Source organism: Staurois parvus, unplaced genomic scaffold (assembly GCF_062004578.1).
Source record: "Staurois parvus isolate SC_StPar_1 unplaced genomic scaffold, SC_StPar_1.0 ptg000208l, whole genome shotgun sequence".
NCBI lineage: Eukaryota > Metazoa > Chordata > Amphibia > Anura > Ranidae > Staurois > Staurois parvus.
This window is the reverse complement of record NW_028318004.1, coordinates 791404-812500: the sequence shown is the minus strand read 5'-3', so window position 1 is coordinate 812500 and position 21097 is coordinate 791404. Positions and strand designations below refer to the sequence as shown.

At 43.5% G+C, this 21097-nt stretch overlaps 1 protein-coding gene across 1 annotated transcript in view; it reads left to right on the top strand.

The window, feature by feature from the left end:
- Positions 1–21097, top strand: part of SLC25A13 (solute carrier family 25 member 13) — a 247445-nt gene that overhangs the window by 47088 nt on the left and 179260 nt on the right. Inside the window, exons 2-3 of the mRNA XM_089678657.1 lie at positions 7019–7072; positions 11027–11169. Of these exons, the coding sequence (XP_089534783.1) occupies positions 7019–7072; positions 11027–11169 (197 nt within the window). The remainder of the gene's footprint in view (positions 1–7018; positions 7073–11026; positions 11170–21097) is intronic.

Sequence of the window (21097 nt, the reverse complement as noted above, 5' to 3'; positions counted from 1 at the left end):
TCGAGTGCCCCTCTAGCAAGCCACTTTCTAGGGGGACACTATCCCAAGCCGCGGTGTGAGCTCCTAATAACACACAGAGCAGCTTGACCCGCCCCCTTTCCCCGTTCCCTTGTCACAGTAATGGTTCCCGCGGCTCTCTCTGAGTCCAATGAGGAAGGAGAGTAGAGCCGCTGCTCAGGCACAGCGCTGGATTGAGATCGGGCTCAGGTAAGTATATGGGGGGCGCTCGGGAGCTGCACCTAAAACTTTATTTACCTTAATACAGAGAATGCATTAAGGTAAAAAAAAACCTTTAGCCTTTACAGCTACTTTTAAAGTAGTCACCTTTTTTTTGCCTGGTAACATCTGCTACCTTAGCTGGTTTAAAATGAATGGGCTGACAGCCTCAACCTCAACACCCCAGAAAAGGTACCTGCACCTTTTCTGGCAGCGTACCACAATGCATATTCAGGGTGTAACATGTTACGAATAGACCAGCCCCCAGACCCCCGTGACAGCTAGCGGATGATCTTCTCCCTTCTGCTAGCTATCTCAATTCAAATAAATAAATAAAACCGTTGTTTTGGGGGGCCCTGCCCCGGACGGCCGTGTCACTCATTCATTGTATTCTGTGAATGAGAACACTACAAGTTTTTTGTCAGCCTTTGCCAGCCTCTGCCAGCTTGTAGTTCTCAATGAACTACCATGGCAATGTAAATATCTGCTTGACCAAACAAGGTGTATGGGCACGCAGATACACTGGCAGGTACGCCATGGTAGTTCATTGAGTCTTCCTGTCAGTATATCTGCTTGCTTGTACATCCCATACAGGCAAGTAGATATACTGATAGGTCTGCAGGAGACCTGCATGGCACCAGAGATCTGCTGATCACTGGTGCAATGCTTTACAGACCCCAGAAACAAAAAATAATGCACTTTTTTTTTTACCTGCAAAAAAAATGCATTTATTGTTTGTTAAAAGGTGAACTTCTCTTTTAAATAGTTTGTCTCAACCCTCTGCCGCTTTTGCTGGACAGTTTGATCTGTTGAAGGAAGTTGAAAAGTAACACATCCTAGCTACATCATCAGGTGAAAATGAAGGAAATATATAATGTGTTCAATACATCTGAGAACAGGAAAACTGCCATATATTACATTTTTGTTTTTGGGTTTAATGTCGCCTTGTTTCTTAAGGAGTTCGAGGCTTGCAGAAAAACAGCATCCATTAAATAAATATTATTTTTCATATTTTTGGTATTTGTTTACCAAAGGATTTTGTTATATGACATTCTTCACAGCTCTCTACTCTAGCAGTTACACTTATAGCAATTTCTCTGAAAGTGTGTCAGAAATAAGTATTTTTGCATAGGAATGTTGGATAATGTCACTTTTGAGTGATTTTGATTTGAAGCCTGCTTGAAACAATTTTCCAGCTATAGCTGTAGCCTGGGCGACGGTGTCGGCTCGGCAGAATGGTTTTCTGTAAATTTCACCACGCTCGATGGTTAACGTCTCAAAATGAATGATTGCAGTGGAAAGGGAATTTGTGTGAGATATCGGTAATCACAGAGCAGCACATTAAAACTGTTTCCACTCAGTGCGTGCAAATAGATTTGACATAGGCGGCTTCAGTTAAGAGCTTGTTAATCAGTCATTTCCTATGTGTGCTACTGAACATTTACACTTTTGTAAAAGAGCAGATACATTTGCTTTTAGGTATTAATACATTTGAGCTTTTGTACTGAACTAAGTAATACCCAATGTTTTCATTTATAGAATGTTTTAACATTGAAGAGATTTTTATTGTGTTCGTTAGTAGGCATTCTTGCAGAAAACCTAAACTGTGGAAGCTGTGACCAAAAGTAGTCCAGGAGAGGGTAACATACTGGTCACCAGTATTCCCTGTGATTTCCGTGTCCTTTCCCCATTACTGACTTACCGTGCCTAGTTCTACACTGTCTCTGGGTCCTATCACATGGGCAATCTGATCAGGTCCACCTATCGGGTTTTTCAGGTGGACATCATTGGATGGTTTATGCATTCCTATGGACTGGTGGGTGTAAATGGACTTGTGTGCGTTTACACCCACCTACCTCTGGGTCTAATGAGGCTTGCCAAAAAAAAAAAAGAGAGGAAAAAAAAAAGACCATGTCCTCTTCATTTCCCCATTACTGACCTACCGTGCCTTGTTCTACACTGTCTCTGGGTCCTATCACACGGGCAATCTGATCAGGTCTACCTGTTGGTTTTTTCAGGTGGACCTGATTGGATGGTTTATGCATTCCTATGCACCGGTGGGTGTAAATGGACTTGTGTCTGTCTTACACCCGCCTACCTCCTGGGTCCAATGAGGCTTGCTTAAAAAAAAAAAAAAAAAAAAAGACCTTGTCCTCTTCCGTTTTGACAGATGGGATTGCAGGCAGCCAGGTGTAAATGGACAGTTGAGTTTGTTTACAGGTTGGGGGGTCTGTCCGTGTCCGCTCTGCTGGAACTAAGTGGACATGGTCCTGTCATCTGCTCTGTTTCCGTCCAGGGAAATACAAATCATCCATGTGCAGGTGACCGTCTTGGTGCAGGACTTTGCGCCTTCATGTTAGAATTGCCTCTCCATGACAGATTGAGGTTTTTTAAGAAGCAGCAGAAAATGAAGCTAAAACAGATTTTTGCACTGCAGGTCCGCAGGTACAGCTTCATCTAGACCAGTGGTTCTCAACCTGTGGGTCGTGACCTCTTTGGGGGTCGAACGACCCTTTCACAGGGGTCCCCTAAGACAGTGGTGGGCAACCTTTTTTTTTCAACTGAGCCAAATCTCGCCAAAACCACGATTGAAATTTATTTTGAGAGCCACATTTTTAAAACTGAAAATACATCTCCCATATAGTAATTCATCCCCCATAGTAATTCATCCCCCATATAGTAATTCATCCCCCATATAGTAATTCATCCCCCATAGTAATTCATCCCCCATAGTAATTCATCCCCCATATAGCAATTCATCCCCCATATAGCAATTCATCCCCCATATAGTAATTCATCCCCCATATAGTAATTCATCCCCCATATAGTAATTCATCCCCCATATAGTAATTCATCCCCCATATAGTAATTCATCCCCCATATAGTAATTCATCCCCCATATAGTAATTCATCCCCCCCATAGTAATTCATCCCCCCCATAGTAATTCATCCCCCATATAGTAATTCATCCCCCATATAGTAATTCATCCCCCATATAGTAATTCATCCCCCCCATAGTAATTCATCCCCCCCATAGTAATTCATCCCCCCCATAGTAATTCATCCCCCATATAGTAATTCATCCCCCATATAGTAATTCATCCCCCATATAGTAATTCATCCCCCATATAGTAATTCATCCCCCCATAGTAATTCATCCCCCATATAGTAATTCATCCCCCCCATAGTAAGTCCCCCCCCATAGTAAGTCCCCCCCCATATAGTAAGTCCCCCCCCATATAGTAAGTCCCCCCCCCATATAGTAAGTCCCCCCCCCATATAGTAAGTCCCCCCCCCCCATATAGTAAGTCCCCCCCCCCCATATAGTAAGTCCCCCCCCCCCATATAGTAAGTCCCCCCCCCCCATATAGTAAGTCCCCCCCCCATATAGTAAGTCCCCCCCCCATATAGTAATTCATCCCCCATATAGTAAGTCCCCCCTGTGTCAATTCACTTACCTTTGCTCCGCGCGTTCCTCTCGCCGTGCTTCCCGCACCGTTCTGGTCTTCAGGGCGGACTGTGAGAGGAGAGGAGTTCGTCACGCTGCCCCGCCTACATCCTGGCTGCCCCGCCTACATCCTGACAGCTGCAGAGTCCTGACTTTTGGGGCGGCCGCCCGAGAGGATGGAGGGGAGCGGGCGGCCGTCCGAGAGGGGAGAGGGGGGAGGGGAGGTGAGGGGGCGGCCGCCCGGCACACGCCCGTCCGAGAGGAGGGAGGGGAGGGAGAGGAGGGAGGGGAGGGAGGGGAGCGGGCGCCCGGCACACAGAAGAGCCGCATTTAAGCTTGTAAAGAGCCGCATGTGGCTCGCGAGCCGCGGCTTGCCGACCACTGCCCTAAGACCATCAGAAAACACATATTTCCGATGTGTAAAGAGCAGCTACTGTGTAGAAAGCAGCTGCTGTGTTGAAAGCAGCTACTCTGTTAAAAGCAGCTACTGTGTTGAAAGCAGCAGTAATGGAGGTAAAATGACACTTCATGAATTATAATTACTGGGTAAATAATTTTATGGTTGGGGGTCACCACAACATGAGGAACTGTATTAAAGGGTCACGGCATTAGGAAGGTTGAGAACCACTGATCTAGACCAAAGTGAACTGCGAGCAGCAACAGTGCTGCCATCACAAGATTTACAGCAGTTTCTATTGTATAAGTTACAGTAATGGAAATGTAGTGGTTTATATTCTTTGTTTTGCCTTACATTCCTGTTTTCTTTATTATAGGAACACATTCAGCCTTACGTCTGATTTTGTTCTTACTGCATTTTTATCATTTTTATATATTGCCAGTTTGCTACATTTTAAAGCCATGCAGTGGGGCTGTGTACACACTGCACGGGTCAACTGCTCATTTTTGTTTTCCAGGGGAGAGGAGAAAAGATACTTACCTAATCCTTCAATCCTCCCAGCACAGGATCAGTCCTGCACCCCTGCGCTTCAGCGGTCCTGAGTTGTGGATGGTTCCCCATATCAAGCCCAGTGCAGGCTCCATAGACAGGGACAATCCACCCTAGACAAAATGAGAGGTTGACCCGTGTAGTGCCGGCACGGTCCTAGTACATGGGAAAACTTTTTTTTTTTTTTTTTCTTTGTCCAGAGTTGGATTTTAAAGTTCTTAGCAACATAATCCCCCCCCGTGGTACTGTGTACCACCGCGTTCCCCTTGAAAAAAGGTCTGTATAACTTTGTTTCTACCTAAAAGGGGCAAACTTCAAAATCCACTCACTTATCATGCAATGTTACTACCTTCTCCTGTTTTTGTATTATCAGACAATGAGATGAATCTGCACCGTTCATCCCTCCCTTGTATGATTCACCAAATATGTTGAGAAGTTTATATATCTATATCCACAATAAACATAACATTTGTTCCATTCCATATAAAATCATCTTCATAGTTTAATGTCGTCTTCAGTATATTATTATTATTATTATTATTATACAGGATTTATATAGCGCCAATAGTTTGCGCAGTGCTTTACAATATAAGGGAGACAGTACAATACATTTCGGTACAGAAGGAATAGGAGGGCCCGGCTCGTGGAGCTTACAATCTAAAGGATATTATTATTATTATTATACAGTATTTATAAAGCGCTGATAGTTCGCTCAGCGCTGTACATTACAAAGGGGGACAGAACATGTGACAGAACAATACCAATACAATGCAAAACATGAGGGGATCGAGGGCCCTGCTCTTTCGAGCTTACAATCTAGGAGGGAGGGGATGGTGGCACAGGAGGAGATAGCTGTGGGGGATGGAGTGGTAGGAAGAGTGGAGGAGGTCGGCAGGTTAGCAGGGGGTGGGGTAGGCTTCCCTGAAGAGATGGGTTTTCAGGGTGCGCCTAAGGGAGAGGAGAGTAGGTGATAATCTGATGGGTTGGGGCAGGGAGTTCCAGAGGATGGGTGACACCCTGGAGAAGTCCTGGAGGCGGGCATGGGAGGAGGAGACCAGGGAACTAGAGAGAAGGAGGTCTTGTGAGGAGCGGAGTGTGCGTGCTGGGCGGTACTTGGATATTAGGTCAGTGATGTAGTTCGGGGCAGTATGGTGGACGGCTTTGTACGTCAGTGTTAGGATTTTGAATTTGATCCGTTGCGCAATCGGAAGCCAGTGGAGGGATTGGCAGAGGGGGGTGGCGGAGACAGAGCGGTTGGAAAGGTGAATGAGTCTGGTAGCCGTATTCTGGATCGACTGAAGCGGGGATAGCCAGCGGCGAGGCAGGCCAGTGAGGAGGGAGTTGCAGTAATGAGGCAAATGTATCACAAATGACATTTGCACAGAAACCAGTCATTTTACATTCTCCGTTTTAGTTTAACTTCTAAACAATAATTACTATTTTAACTGTAACCGGAAACACATTAAAGAAACAAAGGTATCCAAGTCACATGGATACACTTTGAGTGGTTCATTTCACATTTCATTTGCATGCTGGAAAAAATTACACTGATTTATCATATCATCTGTGTTGTTTAACTGTAACTTTAATAATATATCGATAACAAATTAAGAGATAATATTTACTGTGAATGACATGCTGCATTTGCTCACGGAAAATCAATGGGGTTGCTTCACTAAAGTCAAATAGGCTATCAGCTTTGCAAGGGCATTTGCCCCATAACTTAGTGAATGAAAGTGTTACTAAACCCACAACAGTACAATCAGTCTGTATATGCAGTAAAGCATGCTTGTTATACTCACTGTGGAGCGGGGGGTATTCCTCCACATTATGTAAAAAAAAGCTGTTTTATCTTGTCTTCTCTGATCTTCCCCTTCTTCCACTGTTTTTAATCTATCTGATGATAGTACAGAGCTGTAGGAGGCACTCTGCACATGCTCAGTTTGGTGTGGATTGCTTTTTTTTTTCTTTTGAGAGGGTGCATGTGAGCAGCACATGGCCAATCAGCACTGTCCAGACAGAGGGTCAAAGGTCATGCAGCTTCATAGGACATTCAGAGCAGAATGAAAATCCCTCCTACAAGCTTTAACCAGTTCTCAGCTGGACACTGATAAAAGTCACAAATCTGCTATATACTGCTGGTGAGAAAAGGTATTTGGCAGTTTATATTTACAAAAATTATTGTGATTCCATGTTCTGTGGCAGACAGATATAGTGAATGCAGGGTCCTAGGTTAAGTAACACTTTAAATGTCATTCAGAACAAATATATAGGAATACCCTGTCCACTTTAGGCCTAAGAAATGGAAAAGATGTTAAACATTTGTTGTAGGAAAATATGCATCTTTTTGGTACCATCTTTCCGAAGCTATTCTGATTGTATCTGTGTGAATCTTTTATTCTTTGCAGGTAGCTTTAACCAAGAGGGCTGATCCAGCTGAACTGAAAACTATATTTCTTAAGGTATGGTATTGATTTTAATGTTGTTCGTGATTTATAAAATGCAGCTGTATACAATTGGGAAAGCTGTAGTACAAATAAACCACAAGTTGTATTCAGAACCCGTAATGAATGATACAAGACTCCCTGCCCTCGTGTCCTGGAAGTCCACACAATGAGGAACATATGATATTTCTAAAGGTTATATTCACCCGCTTTTAACTGGCCACTAACAATACTGAAAGTTTAAGGGGCGTATTTATTAAGATCATTAAATAGGATGGTCATTCCTTTTGGATATGTTTTGCATTACCCCCCCCAGTATATATTTAATTTGGCAATGGAGTGTTGCATCAAAGATAAAAATGGACCGTTAATAACAAGAAAAAATTACCCTGAGTAATGTTTTTTTCTCTTACTTCAGTCCATCAATATATAGGAAAACCTTTATAAACTGGCAGTTATGTGCAGAACAGATTTCTGAGGACATAGACAATGTCATAATTTGGGCAAGCGATTTTGCGACTACTGCATTTGAACTGGCCTCCAGGTAGCCTTTGCTGCAAACAGAATATCTAGATCAGCAGTTACCAAACCGTGGCCCTTTGCCGATGATGGGGTAGCTCTCCTTCCACTGATACCAGTGATGGGGCACCATTCCTTTCACTGATACCAGTGATGGGGCGCCATTCCCTCCACTGGTACCAATGATGGGGTGCCATTCCTTCCACTGGTACCAATGATGGGGCACCATTCCTTCCACTGGTACCAATGATGGGGCGCCATTCCTTCCACTGGTACCAATGATGGGGCGCCATTCCTTCCACCGTACCAATGATGGGGCGCCATTCCTTCCACCGTACCAATGATGGGGCGCCATTCCTTCCACCGGTACCAATGATGGGGCGCCATTCCTTCCACCGGTACCAATGATGGGGCGCCATTCCTTCCACCGGTACCAATGATGGGGCGCCATTCCTTCCACCGGTACCAATGATGGGGCGCCATTCCTTCCACCGGTACCAATGATGGGGCGCCATTCCTTCCACCGGTACCAATGATGGGGCGCCATTCCTTCCACCGGTACCAATGATGGGGCCCCATTCCTTCCACCGGTACCAATGATGGGGTGCCATTCCTTCCACTGGTACCAATGACGGGGCGCCATTCCTTCCACTGGTACCAATGATGGGGCACTGTAACCCCTAGTGACCACTGACCACCAAGCCTGAGACGTTGTTTACTCCCACTGATGCCAGGACATTTTTTACCCCTTGCTGGCCAGAATCCGGCCCCCAAAGTCTGAAGTGCACTAAACTGAACCAATGTTTAGAGAGTTTGGAGACCCCTGATCCAGATGGTAAAGCCACAAATTCAGGCGTCCCCTTACAGGAATTGCTGTGGGTTGTCCGTTACCATAATAGTGCGAAATGGTTGAGACATCAGACAGCGTTGAGTTTACTAAAAGCTCAATTGAACTTTCAGCTTAAATTAGTTTAATACATTCTAGGAGCATCAAAACGTGCTCCCTGTGATAGGAGAGCTCTAGCTCTGACTCGGCAGGGGTCATGTTAGACCTCTTCAGAAACACCGCTGCTTTCACACAGCGTGCAAGCGTCCTTTTTTTTTTGCAACATGCTAGCAGGGGACGGGTATTTCTACCCCAGGATATGGCTGCATTCTAAAGAAAACAAACTTGAAAACTTGGAATGTATCTAGCAGTTTTAATCTGAAGGTTCAGTTTTACAAGAATATTATTTTAATACCAGCCCAGGTGAATAAACGATAAGGAGCGGTCTCTGCCTACATATCTCCAACAAACCGCACTTCCGGATGCATTTCGCCCTGCCCACTGGGGCTTAGTCATAGGGTGCACATGTAGGCTGATGTCGCTTCTTATAGTTTATTCACCTGGGCGACAGTAGCGGCGATCTTTTCCTCTTTACATTTACCAGCCCTCTGGATTGGTATTAGGACAAGCCTGCACCCCATGCTCTGGGACACAAGGATATTCTTTCACCTCTACTTTGAGCTGCGCCCAAAGCAACCTAACAGGTCACAATATTATTTAAATATTGTTCTAATCATGCCCAACAGCATTTCAAAATCAGAATGTTGTAGCTCTGTTTTATATACAGTAAGGTCCATATATATTTGGACACAGGCACAATTTTAGTTTTTTTTTCAGGTATTTACCAAAACATATTCAAGCTATAGTTCTATAATGGATATGGGCTGAAAGTGCACACTCTCAGGTTTAATTTGAGGATAAGTACATCCAAATTGGAGGAAGGGTTTAGGAATTACAGCTCTTAAGAGTAGTCATCCCCCCTTTTTCAAGGGACCAAAAGTAATTGGACAATTGAATATAATCAGAAATAAAATGTTAATTTTTTAATATTGTGTTGAGAATTCTTTATTGCTAATGACTGCCTGATGTCTGGAAACCATGGACATTACCAAAGACTGGGTTTCCTCCTTTCTGATGCTTTGCTAGGCTCTAACTGCAGCTGTCTTCAGATGTTCTTTGTTTGTGGGTCTTTCTGCCTTTTTAGTTTTGCCTTCAGCTAGTGAAATGCATATTCAATTGGGTTGAGATCAGGTGATTGACTCAGCCATTGCAGAATATTCCACTTCTTTTCCTTCAAAAGCTCCTGGGTTGCTTTTGCAGTGTGTTTTGGATCATTGTCCATCTGTACTGTGAAGCGCCATCCAATCAACTTTGCTGCATTTGGCTGAATGTGGGCTGACAGTATATCTGTAAACACTGCAGAATTCATTCGGCTGCTTCTGTCTTCTGGCACAACATCAATAAACACCAATGACCCAGTGCCACTGGAAGCCATGCATGCCCATGCCATCACACTGTCTCCACCATGTTTTACAGATGACGTTGTGCGGTTTGGATCATGAGTTGTTCCAAGCCTTCTCCACACTTTTTTTCTTCCCGTCATTCTGGTACAGATTAATCTTAGCTTCATCCGTCCAAAGAATGCTTTTCCAGAACTGGTCTGGCTTTTATAGATGTTTTTTGGCAAAGTCTAATCTGGCTTTTCTAATCTTCAGCTTATGAATGGTTTGCACCTTGTGGTGAACCCTATGTATTTGCTCTCGTGAAGTCTTCTCTTGATTGTAGACTTTGACAATGATACGCCCACCTCCTGGAGAGTGTCGTTCACTTGTCTGGATGTTGTGAATGGGTTTTTCTTTACCATACACGGGATCCTGCGATCATCCACCACTGTTGTCTTCTGTGGACGTCCATGCCTTTTTATGTTGCTGGGCTCACCAGTGCTTTCTTTTTTCCTCAGAATGTACCAGACTGTGTTGATTTAGCCACTTCTAATGTTGCTGCTATCTCTCTGATGGATTTGTTTTGTTTTTGAGGTCTTACAATGGCCTGTTTCACTTTCATGGACAGCTCCTTTGAACGCATGATGTAGGTTCACAGCAATAGATTCCAAATGCAAATACCACACTTAGAATCAACTCCAGACCTTTTACCTGCTTAATTTAAGAAATATCGGAGTAGCCCACACCTGGCCATCAAACAGCTTTTGATTCAATTGTCCAATTACTTTTGATCCCTTGAAAAAGGAGGGATGGCTACTCCTAAGAGTTGTAATTCCTAAACCCTTCTTCTTGGATGTACATACCCTCAAATTAAACCTGAGAGTGTGCACTTTCAGACCATATCCATTATATAACTATAGCTTGAATATGTTTTGGTAAATACCTGAAAAACACTAAAATTGTGCCTGTGTCCAAATATATATGGACCTAACTGTATGCCTGTACCCTTCTGCTGTGTGGCAAAACCACACCCATTACCCCTTTAGGTTGTCAGCATTGAGGGCTCTTACACCAAACTGGTAGGCCTAGCTTTCTGAGACTTGTCCAGTCTTAAAAAAGACATTGAGACTTTTGTTGTCAAAGTACTTTAAAATTCTTGTACTTTTTTGTCACTTCCTTTCATAGTATGCCAGTGTGGAAAAGGATGGAGACCATTTTATGTCTCCTCTTGACTTTGTCAGACGTTACCTGAATATCACTGGAGATGGACAGCCTAACCCCAAAACTATGCAACTATTGGCCGGCGTGGTGGATCAAACCAAAGACGGGTGAGATGCTTATGAATGATCCATTTTGTCTGTACTGTTACTAATTCCATTCTGTAGGTGCCTGTACTCTTTAGTATAGTTTAGTATAGTACTTCTTTAAAGTCCTATTAAAGAGCTTAATGTTAATTTTATCAGCTTGTCTTACTGGCTTGAACATTTTATTTCTGTGTAATAGTGAGCCTGACAAAGGGAAAAGAAAATTTGCAGTAGTGCTGCTTACTTATGTTATGTGGAAATTTTTGATTAAGTGCAGTCAATTAATGACTGTTAACAACACCCCCCCCCCCTTATTTTGATATACACTCACCGGCCACTTTATTAGGTACACTTGTTCAATTGTTTGGTAACACAAATTGCTAATCAGCCAATCACATGGCAGCAAGTTAATGCATTTAGACATATAGACGTGGTGAAGACTACTTGCTGAGGTTCAAACCAAGCATTAGAATGGGGAAAAAAGGGAATTTAAGTGACTTTGAATGTGGCATGATTTTTGGTGCCAGATGGAACCTTCTAAACAGGGCCGATTTACTGTCCTTCAGACTTTAGGAGGGCCAGAAGGCCCAGTGGGAGTAGAAAATGTCCCAGCGTCACTAGGAGTAAAAAAAAAATGACATAGTGCTTGTAGACAGTGAAAGGTGGATTAGCGTCCCATCATTGGTATTAGTGGGAGAAATAGTGCCCCATCATTGGTATCAGTGGGAGGAATAGTGCCCCATCATTAGTATCAGTGGGAGGAATAGTGCCCCATCATTGGTATCAGTGGGAGGAATAGTGCCCCGTCATTGGTATTAGTGGGAGGAATAGTGTCCCATCATTGGTATTAGTGGGAGGAATAGTGCCCCATCATTGATATTAGTGGGAGGAATAGTGCCCCATCATTGGTATTAGTGGGAGGAATAGTGCCCCATCATTGGTATTAGTGGGAGGAATAGTGCCCCATCATTGGTATTAGTGGGAGGAATAGTGCCCCATCATTGGTATTAGTGGGAGGAATAGTGTCCCATCATTGGTATCAGTGGGAGGAATAGTGCCCCATCATTGGTATTAGTGGGAGGAATAGTGCCCCATCATTGGTATCAGTGGGAGGATTAGTGCCCCATCATTGGAATTAGTGGGAGGATTAGTGCCCCATCATTGGAATTAGTGGGAGGATTAGTGCCCCATCATTGGAATTAGTGGGAGGATTAGTGCCCCATCATTGGTATTAGTGGGAGGATTAGTGCCCCATCATTGGTATTCATAGAAGGAAGAGTGCCCCATCGTTGGTGTCAGTGGGAGGAAGAGTGCCCATCGTTGGTGTCAGTGGGAGGAAGGGTGCCCCATCGTTGGTGTCAGTGGGAGGAGGGGTGCCCCATTGTTGGTATCAGTGGGAGGAGGGGTGCCCCATTGTTGGTGTCAGTGGGAGGAGGGGTGCCCCATTGTTGGTGTCAGTGGGAGGAGGGGTGCCCCATTGTTGGTGTCAGTGGGAGGAGGGGTGCCCCATTGTTGGTGTCAGTGGGAGGAGGGGTGCCCCATTGTTGGTGTCAGTGGGAGGAGGGGTGCCCCATTGTTGGTGTCAGTGGGAGGAGGGGTGCCCCATTGTTGGTGTCAGTGGGAGGAGGGGTGCCCCATTGTTGGTGTCAGTGGGAGGAGGGGTGCCCCATTGTTGGTGTCAGTGGGAGGAGGGGTGCCCCATTGTTGGTGTCAGTGGGAGGAGGGGTGCCCCATTGTTGGTGTCAGTGGGAGGAGGGGTGCCCCATTGTTGGTGTCAGTGGGAGGAGGGGTGCCCCATTGTTGGTGTCAGTGGGAGGAGGGGTGCCCCATTGTTGGTGTCAGTGGGAGGAGGGGTGCCCCATTGTTGGTGTCAGTGGGAGGAGGGGTGCCCCTTCGTTGGTGTCAGTGGGAGGAGGGGTGCCCCATTGCTGGTGCCAGTGTAAGAAATGCCACCTTCGTTGCGTCATTGGGAGGAATAGTACCCCGAGGCAAGAAGGGCCACAGTTTGGAGACCACTGGTCTAGAGCACTTAATGTGGTTACTTCTGACAGGTTATGTTGACTCCAAGGGATCCAGGAGGCCAGCCCTGCCCCTCACCCCATTACACAGTAGGGGATTGACAGCCTCAGCTGTGCATGTTTTCCTATGAGGCTTAGTAGAGGGAGGGTATACTTTGTCTACAATCAGATCTCAGATTATCCTCCACTCCTTGCTCTATGCTGTGCTGTATGAAATCAGATTCCCTCCTTTCCCAAGAACCCCACCCTCTGCCTGCTAGAGCTTAGAGATGCTGTACAAAATGTGTGCTTTAGGAGGCTGTAGAGATGAGGGCTACTGATAAACCGGTACAACTAATGTAGGAGGATTTGTTAAATCACTAGATTACCTGAGACCAGTCACTTCACTGGGTGTATATACTACAGTGCTCAGCATAAATGAGTACACCCCAACAGATTTGTCAGAAAACCTTTTACTTCCCTTTCAGAATCAACATTTTTTATGGGACAGTATACTACACAATACTCCCTCAAATGTGGGCCATTGATTGAAAACAAAGTTTGTTAATTTGCACAAACAAATTCAAGACCATGTTGAAAAATGAATACACCCCAATGGAAGTCTTAGGAGCAAAGTATACATTTTAGACAAAATCCTAATTATAAAGGGTTGAAGAAAATTGCCAAGCCAGCTCACTGCAGTTAGCTAAAGAAGTAGAAAGCCAGACTGAGGTGATTGTCTCTGGTGACACGATACGGGGCAGGGGTGGACTGACAACTCATGGGGCCCCCGGGCAATAGGGGATCATGGGGCCCCTGTGTCCTTGCCCAAACTCCAAAAAGCCTATGAAAAAGGTATCGGGGGCATCTCATGGGGCCCCCTACTGATCCCGGGCCCTCGGGGAGTGCCGGAGTTTCCAAATGGTCAGTCTGCCCCTGATACGGGGCACACTGCAGAAGAATGACATGCATGGGTGTCGTTTATGTAGAAATCCTCTCCTAAAGCCCATGCACAAAAAGCCCGCCTAGAATTTTCCAGGGCTCATGCTGAAAGACAACTACTGGGAGTACTATGAAGTGATGAGTCCGAGATAAATGTTTTTGGAACTGATGGCTTCAAAACTGTATGGCGTTGAAAAGGTGAGGAGTACAAAGAAAAATGCATGGTGCCTAAAGTGAAGCATGGTGGTGGCAGCAGTGTCCTTCTGTGGGGCTGCATGAGTGCTGCTGGTGTCGGGGAGCTGCATTTCATTGATGGTATCATGAATCTACAGATGTACTTCTCTATATTGAGAGAGAAGATGCTATCATCACTCCATGCCCTTGGTTGTCGTGCACTTTTCCAACATAACAATGATCCAAAACACACATCTAAGGCCACTGTTGCATTCCTGAAGAAGAACAGGGTGAAAGTGATTCAGTGGCCAAGTATGGCTCCTAATCTGAATCCAATCGAACACCTATGGGGAATTGTGAAGCGACAAGCTGAGCATCACTCTCCATCCAGCACCGAGGCTCTAAAAGAGGTCATTCTTGAAGAATAGAAAAAGATCGATGTTGCGATACAGTGGATATAAAAAGTCTACACACCCCTGTTAAAATGTCAGGTTTCTGTGATGTAAAAAAGAGAGAAAGATAAATAATTTCATAACTTTTTCCACCTTTAATGTGACCTATAAACTGTACACCTCAGTTGAAAAACAAACTGAAATCTTTTGGGAGGGGAGTAAACATAAAAAACTAAAATAATGTGGTTGCATAAGTGTGCACACCCTTAAACCCTTGAGTAAAACTGAAGATTTTGTAATCTAAGTTCTATTATTAACCTCACTTTCATGTAATAATCTAAACAAACGTTCTGTCAGTTTTGGCAAAATTTTGGAAATTGTTCTTGTGTTCACTGAGATATTGATTTAAATCTTACTTTTCAAAAGGGGTGCACTCATTTATGCTGAGCACTGTACGTATCTATGACCGCTTTAATCGTACGGGACTTCTTTTCATAGACTGTGGGTTATATGCAGGCTAAGGTATTTGAACACTGGCAAAAAAAACTTCCTAGGGCCACCCTTAGTAGGAACTCGTATAAACCCTGCTCACTCAGAGACTCCAGTGTTTTAGGAGATAGACCTGTTCTCCTCTGGAAAAGTATTTTTCTTTTTATTCCATTCTGTTCTGGAAACCTCAGCTCACCATATCCAATCAAGACTTTTCTTTAGGGAGTTGCTCATATAATTCCTTCAGTTCAGCCTCCTGTGTCACCTTGGGTTCTCTACCTGGTTACTCTCTGCCTCACAGAAATCCCATTTGAACCGATTTAGAGACATTCCTCTTTCTTGAAAAGTCTTTTCTTGTTTGTACAAGGACAAAGTAGCTTGGAGACAAAAAAAAAGTGTTTGGTGGTTTTAGGCCTTGGAAATAAGTTGTCTGAGTTACCTGGCATTGGTGGACCGGGAAGCAAAATGCCCTCTACAAGGACCTAGAACAAGGTCTCAGTTTTGCATACAGAGGCTGTGTCTGCTAGGTAGCCCCTGACAGCCCTGACCACCTCCAATTAGCGTAGCTCCTTGGTATGTTGTAGAGCAGGACAACAATTTCTTAATTGAAGTGGAAAGAAGAGACCACCTTAGGTACAGGTTTTTTTTTTGTTTCACACTTCCTTGTCTCCTTGAAAGCAATGGTGGTGTAGCCCCGGCCACACAGATGGCCCCTGGGAAGGCTACGTCACCATTGCCGTCAGTGAAATCTTGCAGATCTTGGTGTTCCCATACTGCGCATGTGCTAGGTGAAGCACAAGATGTCATGCACTTTGTTTCCCGCATGAGCTGTACAAAATTACTTTCCTTTGCTGGTATAAACACTGTCAGACAGACCTTTTGACCACAACAGCTTCTACAGTTGTATTTAAATTGCAAATCTTGGCTGTTTTGAGAGCTGGGAAATGCAAGCAGATACAGGGAGGGGAGAAGACGGAGTGTACTGTACATCTTGCCCTATGTACCTTGATCAGGCAGTTTTTTGGGGTATGTGTAGCACGCACACTTGATGTTCACAACTGGTGAAATAAATGGATTTAGGCTCCTTTTCACACGAGCGGCTTCGATTCTGATCAGCAAGGGATCCGTGAGCTGGTCCCCTGTTGATCGGAGCAAAGTGGGGTGGATAAAAGGTCTGTGTCCATTGAGTGTATGCAGAGCAGACAAAGACAGTCACTCTGCTCTGAGGGCAGATGGAGTAAATGGACTTCACTGCCCTTTTACACCTGTCTTCCTCTGATCCGGTCCGCCCAAACGTAAGAGGACACAGTCGTCCGTTTTTTGTTTTTTTTTTCTCCGTGGGCCTGACCAGACACGGAGGTAGGCAGGCATAAATGGACATGAGTCTGTTTACAACCACCATTCCATAGAATTGCATGGACCTTCTGATCAAGTCTGCCTGAAAAACTGACAGGCAGACCTGATCGGATCGCCTGTGTGAAAGGGCCCTTAAGATACCAAAAATGGGGAAAAATGTAGATGAGTCCTTAGGGGGACAGGCGAGTATTGCATAAACCCAAAGTGGCCAAGTGTTATAATACTGGCCTTTTCTCCAGTACTGCCCCATGTAGACTCATGGCTCCATCTGTAGCCAGTCCTGTCTTCCAGTTTGAAGGGAACCCAACTTCACAAAGTGGGAAGGGGGTATGATTTTATTTATTTGATTTACACTCTAAATATCGATCTGCTTCAAAGCATAAATGTTTCTTAAAATCCTACACGCTGATCGACTCTTCTCTTGGAATGCTTTGTGTACGCAGAGCTAAAATGAATATTGTATTCTTTAATGACACACTGAATAGTGGTCTTAGAATCTTTTATCTCTGACCTTTTTCAAATGCGTTGCTCTTCCTAAGCACATTTTTCCCAGACTGACAAAAACTGTGTGATATAAAAAATATCAATATCTCCTGTGTGTCATGTGCCCTTTTAAAGACAACTGCTGAGTAGGGGGAAGGTGCTGGGAGGGTTGTATATAGGGATGGTTGAATCTGCCAGGGTATCACTGCTGTTAATTGTTCACTGACACATAATTGTCTTGTTGCTGGGCAACACTGCACTTTGAAGCCTCTACCGATGCACTAAAAGATGGAATTATATAATGGAAAATGGCACATAACCTACTTTTCAAAGGCATTATACAGCAGTGCGTGACATGCTTCTGGCCCCACATATAGTCTATTGTGCATGCTGCAATTATTTGTCATTTGGGCGAAATGTTCCTTCTTTGTGAAACATTTTTGGAAAATGATATATCAAAGAGAGTGGTGTTACCTCCACCTAGCCCCCAGAACCCACGCTGTCGTTCCGAACGACGATGGTTTTGAATAAATATCCGTGTTGAAAATGGGTTCTTTTACTGTCACCTTGTTAGAAGGCTAGCTTTCTTTATGTAGAACGTGTTGGAGGCTTGGGTCAGCGTAAATGGGACACTTTTCAAATGACCAACATAAAACAGATTTAAGTGTGTTGGAAGTTTTATGTGATCAATAAGAAATCGTTCCCTTGTCTTGGTAAGAGAGGGAGCAAATGTTTTACAGTGCACATATGGCATCCCAAGATTTTTGCAAGATGAAGAACTGCTGTCTCCAGATGCAGGTTATTCGTTTTATAGAGTGTGTGTGTTGACCCCTTTTAACTTGTTCTTGCCGGCCATGTGTGTATATATGTATATGTGTGTGTGTGTGTGTGTGTGTATATATATATATATATATATATATAATATGTGTGTGTGTGTGTATATATATATATATATATATATATATATATATATACACAGTTGCAAGAAAAAGTATGTGAACCCCTTGGGATTACGTGGAGTTTTGCATGAATTGGGCATAAAATGTGCTCTGAACGTCATCTAAGTCACAACAATAGAAGAACACAGTCTGCTGAACATAATTCTACACAAACATTAGATGTTGCCATGGTTTAATTGCACATAACATGTAAACATTCACAGTGCAGGGAGGAAAAAGTATGTGAGGCCCTAGCTTAATGACTTCTCCCAGAACTAATTGGAGCCAGGAGTGAGCCAACCTTGACTCCAATCAGTGTGATGATATTGGATGTGTTGCTGACAGCTGTCCTGCCCTTAAAAAACACACACCTGTTTTGGGTTTACTGGTTTCAAGAAGCACTGTCTGATGTGAACCATGCCTCGCAGAAAAGAGTTCTCAGAAGACCTACGATCAAGAATTGCTGATTTGCATGAAGCTGGAAAGGGTTACAAAAGTATCTCCAAAAGCCTTGATGTTCATGTGTCCACGGTAAGACAGACTGTCTACAAATGGAGAAAGTTTAGCACTGTTGCTACTCTCCCCAGGCGTGGTCGTCCTGTAAAAATGACTGCAAGAGCACAGCGCAGAATGCTGCATGAGGTAAAGAAGAATCCCAGAGTGTCAGCTAAAGACCTACAGAAATCTCTGGCACATGCTAACATTTTTGTTGACACATCTACAATAAGGAAAACATTAAACAAGAATGGAGTACATGGGAGGACACCACGGAGGAAGCCATTGCTGTCCAAAAAGAATATTGCAGCACGTTTGAAGTTTGCAAAAGAGCACCTGGATGTTCCACAGCACTACTGGCAAAATATACTGTGGACAGATGAAACCAAGATTGAGTTGTTTGGGAAGAACACACAACACTATGTGTGGAGAAAAAAAGACACAGCACACCAACATCAAAACCTCATCCCCACTGTAAAACATGGCGGAGGGAGCATCATGGTTTGGGGCTGCTTTGCTGCCTCAGGGCCTGGACGGATTGTTGTCATTGATGGGAAAATGAATTCCAGAGTTTATCAAGACATTTTGCAGGAAACCGTACGACCATCTGTCCGCCAACTGAAGCTCCGCAGAGGATGGATGATGCAACAGGACAATTACCCAAAGCATACAAGTAATTCAACAAAACAATGGCTGCAACAGCACAGAATACGCCTTCTGGAGTGGCCCAGTCAGAGTCCTGACCTCAACCCGATTGAAATGCTGTGGAATGACCTTAAGAGAGCGATTCACACCAGACATCCCAAGAATATTGCTACACTGAAACAGTTTTGTGAAGAGGAGTGGTCCAAAATTACTCCAGATCATTGTGCAGGTCTGATTTGCAACTACAGGAAACGTTTGGTTGAGGTTATTGCTGCCAAAGGAGGGTCAACCAGTTATTAAGTCCAAAGGTTCACATACTTTTTCCTCCCTGCACTGTGAATGTTTACATGTTATGTGCAATTAAACCATGGCAACATCTAATGTTTGTGTAGTATTATGTTCAGCAGACTGTGTTCTTCTATTGTTGTGACTAAGATGACGTTCAGAGCACATTTTATGCCCAATTCATGCAAAACTCCACGTAATCCCAAGGGGTTCACATACTTTTTCTTGCAACTGTGTATATATATATATATATATATATATATATATATATATATAGCCATTGGGCTGGTAGGCTTTAATGCTGAGCAGTCACACATATGTATCCCTTAAGAACTTTTCTGTGCTAAGAGTGCGTTCCCCAGCACAGTAGCTAAGGCAGCCCATACATTATACAATTTTCTTCCAACAAAGATGGAAGGATAGAAAATTGCTCAATTCTCTTATCAACACACTCTGTGTTGATGGGGAAATCCTTCCTGCAGTGCTGTTGTGTTCTGCTGGTGGGCAGCTTTCCCAGCGGGCAGCTTTCACTACTGGCAGAACACAATGACAGTGTTACTGGCTATAGGCGGCAGCATCAACCATTCAGGAAAAGCCTGATAGGCTGGTTGTACCCAGTCAGACGAGAGAAAAGAATACATTTTAGCTGTAATTTTTTTTTAAAACCATTTGTGTATTGTAAAATAATATGTGGGGTCTTGCAAGCTACTATGGTGCCAAAAAATATTGACCAATAAAGTGCTGTGAGTTATTAAACAATTAAATTATAACAGTAGATCACCTACATATCACACATACCCATACTAATGTGTTATATCGAATTAAAAAAAATTATAATAGTGTCGCGCTCTACTGACAAATGAAGAGGTGATTCCCAAAAACAAAATTAACCAAAACAAAAGTAATAAAAACATAGTGCCTTATCTTCTTTTAAAACATTTATTTAACCTATAGTAGTTCACTCACATGTAACTGTTGTTAAAATCTCTTTAAAATCTGTCCACAGTGTGTATTTGCAATCATTGCTGTATACTTGCTGTGTGTTGCCTGTCTCGTTAAGCGTAGTGATGTCAGAGCCCCTCCCCTATGCTTTGCGCCACCGGGTCACGTGACTTCAGAGAGAAATGATTAAGTTTAATAAATGTTTTAAAAGAAGATAAGGCACTATGTTTTTATTACTCTTTATGGCATATGCACCTATGAAGGAAGAGTCTTAAGGAAGTGAGGGGATCCTTAACTTTGAAGAGTGACATTCCCATCCAGTTCTAAGTCCAGTTTAAAGGGACACAAGCCATATATGACCTTACTTAACGGTTTGGTCATATTTACCAGGTGAGAGCATAGCCGGTGAAGGAGCAGATTTGGTTGTTATAACAATGCAATATTGGTGGATTGAACACATTGTTTTGTCTACAATACCAGAAAGAGTGTGAAGTCACAGATTGAATATGGACACTTAATTTTTTAAAGATATTGTATTTGGATACAAAATTTGTTTTGGGTAATAATTTTGTTTTTGAGAATCACCTATTCATTTGTCAGTAGAGCATGACACTATTATAATTTTTTTGCATTTGTGTATTGTAATTATGGTGCCTGCAAAAAGTCCCATTCCATACATTATGTAGTTTGTGTCAACAAAAAAAAGCATGGAGACATGGATGGGGGGGTTTGCTTTGAATATTAAAAATTAGTTAATTAGTGTTTCTACTTTATGGTGCTCAGATACAGTTTAGTTCCACGTTAACCCCTTGAC